This window comes from Charadrius vociferus, unplaced genomic scaffold (genome assembly GCF_000708025.1).
Source record: "Charadrius vociferus isolate BGI_N301 unplaced genomic scaffold, ASM70802v2 scaffold695, whole genome shotgun sequence".
Lineage (NCBI taxonomy): Eukaryota > Metazoa > Chordata > Aves > Charadriiformes > Charadriidae > Charadrius > Charadrius vociferus.
Window position 1 is genome coordinate 8,455 of NW_009648339.1, and position 2,621 is coordinate 11,075.

Consider the following 2,621-nt stretch of genomic DNA (forward strand, 5'->3'; position numbering starts at 1 on the left):
TTTCCCTCAGCCATGGAAGGGCTGGGTTTCCTCGACGCCCTCAACTCCGCTCCCATCCCCGGTATCAAAATCAAGAAGAAGAAGAAGGTGCTGTCCCCTACGGCGGCCAAGGTGAGGAGGTGGCTACCGGGGTCCCCTCCCTGGCTAGCGGAGTCCCCTCCTTACCAAGAGAACCCCCCCAAAACATCCTTTTTTTTTTTTTTTTCCCTCCCCCCCCAACTCCAGCCCAGCCCTTTCGAGGGAAAACCGGCTCCCGAAACCAGTTCGACCAAACCTTCCTCTCCGGAACCCAGCGTCGTTTCGGAGCCGATGGAGCAGGATCGACCCGGAACGCCGGTACCAGCTGTGGAAGTGCCGGAACCGATGGAGACGTGTAAGTTGAGAGCGCTGAGGAGGAAGAAGAGGAGGAGGAGAGGAAACCGTGGGGTTGAGGGGATTCGAATAGATGCTGATCTTCCTCTCCCGCAGGCTCGGCGGAGGTGAGCGGTGACGCCAAATCCACCGAAAACTCGACGGAAAGCGGCCAACTCACCAAAAAAGGTCGGAAAAAGAAAACTGTGAGTTGGCCGGAGGAGAACAAACTCCGTGAATATTTCTACTTCGAACTGGACGAGACCGAACGAGGTGAGCCCCGTCCCTTCCCCCCCTTCCCGCCTGTCTTCCGCCCTTCGCTGTCCCCGAACTTTTTTTGGGGATGACGTTGGTGTCTCGTCCCCGCAGTCAATGTCAACAAGATTAAGGATTTTGAGGAAGCGGCCAAGCGGGAGATGCTGAAGGATCGACACGCTTTCGAGACGGCCCGGCGCCTCAGCCACGACGCCATGGAGGAGAAGGTGCCCTGGGTTTATCCCAAACTCCTGGATCTTCCCGCTCCCCTGGTGGTGCCGGGCAGCGGCAGCCGGGAACGCTTCACTCAGGCCGAGAGGGAGAAGGGGATCCTGCAGGAGATCTTTCTATCCAAGGAAAGGTGAGTCCATCCCTTGGGATCCCCTTGGCAGCTCAGGGACGGGGCCGGTGTTGGTACAGCGCTCGGAACCGGCGATTTTCCCCCTCTCCTTGCCGAGGGGGTGCTAAATCCCGAGCGGATCGCCCCGGGGGATCCCTTGGATGAGGGCAGGGGGGAATCCGCAACGCCCCGATCCCCCTCCCCGCGATTAACGGGGTTGATCCTTCCCCGCTGTGAGAATCCGAATCCTGAGTGGAGATTGCGGGAGGGCGAGGGAGCTGGGATCCCGGAGGATCTGGAGCCCAGATCCTGCGGATCCACTCGGTGGGCTGAGGGGATTCCTGGGGATGGGGTACGCGCGTGGTGTCTTCGCCGGGCGGCCTCTGGGATCCTGGTGGGATGTGTCTGGAGCTGGGATCCCTCGGGATCCAGAGCCGGGTGTCTCAGAGATCCCTGCGGATCTGCGGCTGGAGGCTGGGGGAAGGCCCGGGGGGGAGGTTGATGGCCCCTGGGGCTGGGCAGGGCCTCTGCTGGAGCGGGGATCGCCGGGGAGCTGTGCGGATCTAGAGCTCGGAGCGAGGTTGCTGCAGCCCAGATCCTCTGGGATCTTTTGGGGGTCTGAAAGGGAGAGCCGATGGCTGCCGGGATCTGAGTCCTCCTGAGGATCTAGAGCCTTGTGGGGGAGGTTTTTGGGGGTCTGGATTCCCTGGGATCCCTGAGGATCCAGAGCAGGAGGTGGGGGAGAGATTTTTGGAGCTCACATCCTTTGGGATCTGTGAGGATCCTGAGCCCGGGGCGGGGGATGGATTTTGAGCTCAGATCTCCAAGGATCCAGAGCCGGGGGCGGGAGGGAGAGGTTTTTGGGTCGCAGATCCCCTGGGATCTGTGAGGATCCAGAGCCAGGGGCAGGATTTCAGAGCCCAGATCCCCTGGGATCCCTGAAATGGAGGGGGGCAAGTTTTTAGGCGCCCGGTTTCCTGGGATCTGGGAGGATCCAGAGCTGACAGGGAGGTTTTGGGGGGCCGGCACCCCATAGGTCCAACGTCAGGTGGAGGAGCACGTTGCTGGGGGCTGGGAATCTCCCGGGATCCTCAAGGATCTGGCCCTTTTTGGAATCTGTAGGGTCTTGGAGAATCCAAAGCTGTTGAGGGGACACAGGAGATCCTTGAGGATCCAAAGGCTTTTGGGGGGGACACTACAGGATCCCTGAGGATCCAGAGACTTTGGGGGGGACACACGGAGGATCCCTGGGGATCCAGACTCGTGAGACACAGGATCTCTGAGGTTCCCAAATCTTTGAGGACACACACAAGATCCCTGAGGATCCAGAGTCTTTGAGGTGGGGCACACAGGATCCCTGAGGATCCAGAGTTGTGGGACACGGGATCCCTGAGGGTCCCAGGTCTTTGGGGACACACACAGGATCCCTGGGGATCCAGAGTCTTTGGGAGGGATACGCAGGATCCCTGAGGTTCCCAAATCTTTGAGGACACACACACAGGATCCCTGAGGATCCAGAGGCTTTGGGAGGGACACGCAGGATCCCTGAGGATCCAAAATCTTCGGGGACACACACACACACGGGGATGATGACACAGGATCCCTGAGGATCCCAGGTCTTTGGGGGACACACACAGGATCCCTGAGGATCCAAAATCTTTGGGGGGGGGGACGA

At 60.1% G+C, this 2,621-nt stretch overlaps 1 protein-coding gene across 1 annotated transcript in view; it reads left to right on the plus strand.

Annotated features, from left to right (window-relative positions):
• Nucleotides 1-971, plus strand: part of PPP1R10 (protein phosphatase 1, regulatory subunit 10) — a 6,286-nt gene extending 5,315 nt beyond the window's left edge. The window contains exons 9-12 of the mRNA XM_009885088.1: nucleotides 11-111; nucleotides 226-373; nucleotides 469-624; nucleotides 721-971. Coding sequence (XP_009883390.1) covers nucleotides 11-111; nucleotides 226-373; nucleotides 469-624; nucleotides 721-971 — 656 coding nt within the window. The remainder of the gene's footprint in view (nucleotides 1-10; nucleotides 112-225; nucleotides 374-468; nucleotides 625-720) is intronic.
• The last annotated feature ends 1,650 nt before the right edge of the window (nucleotides 972-2,621 follow it).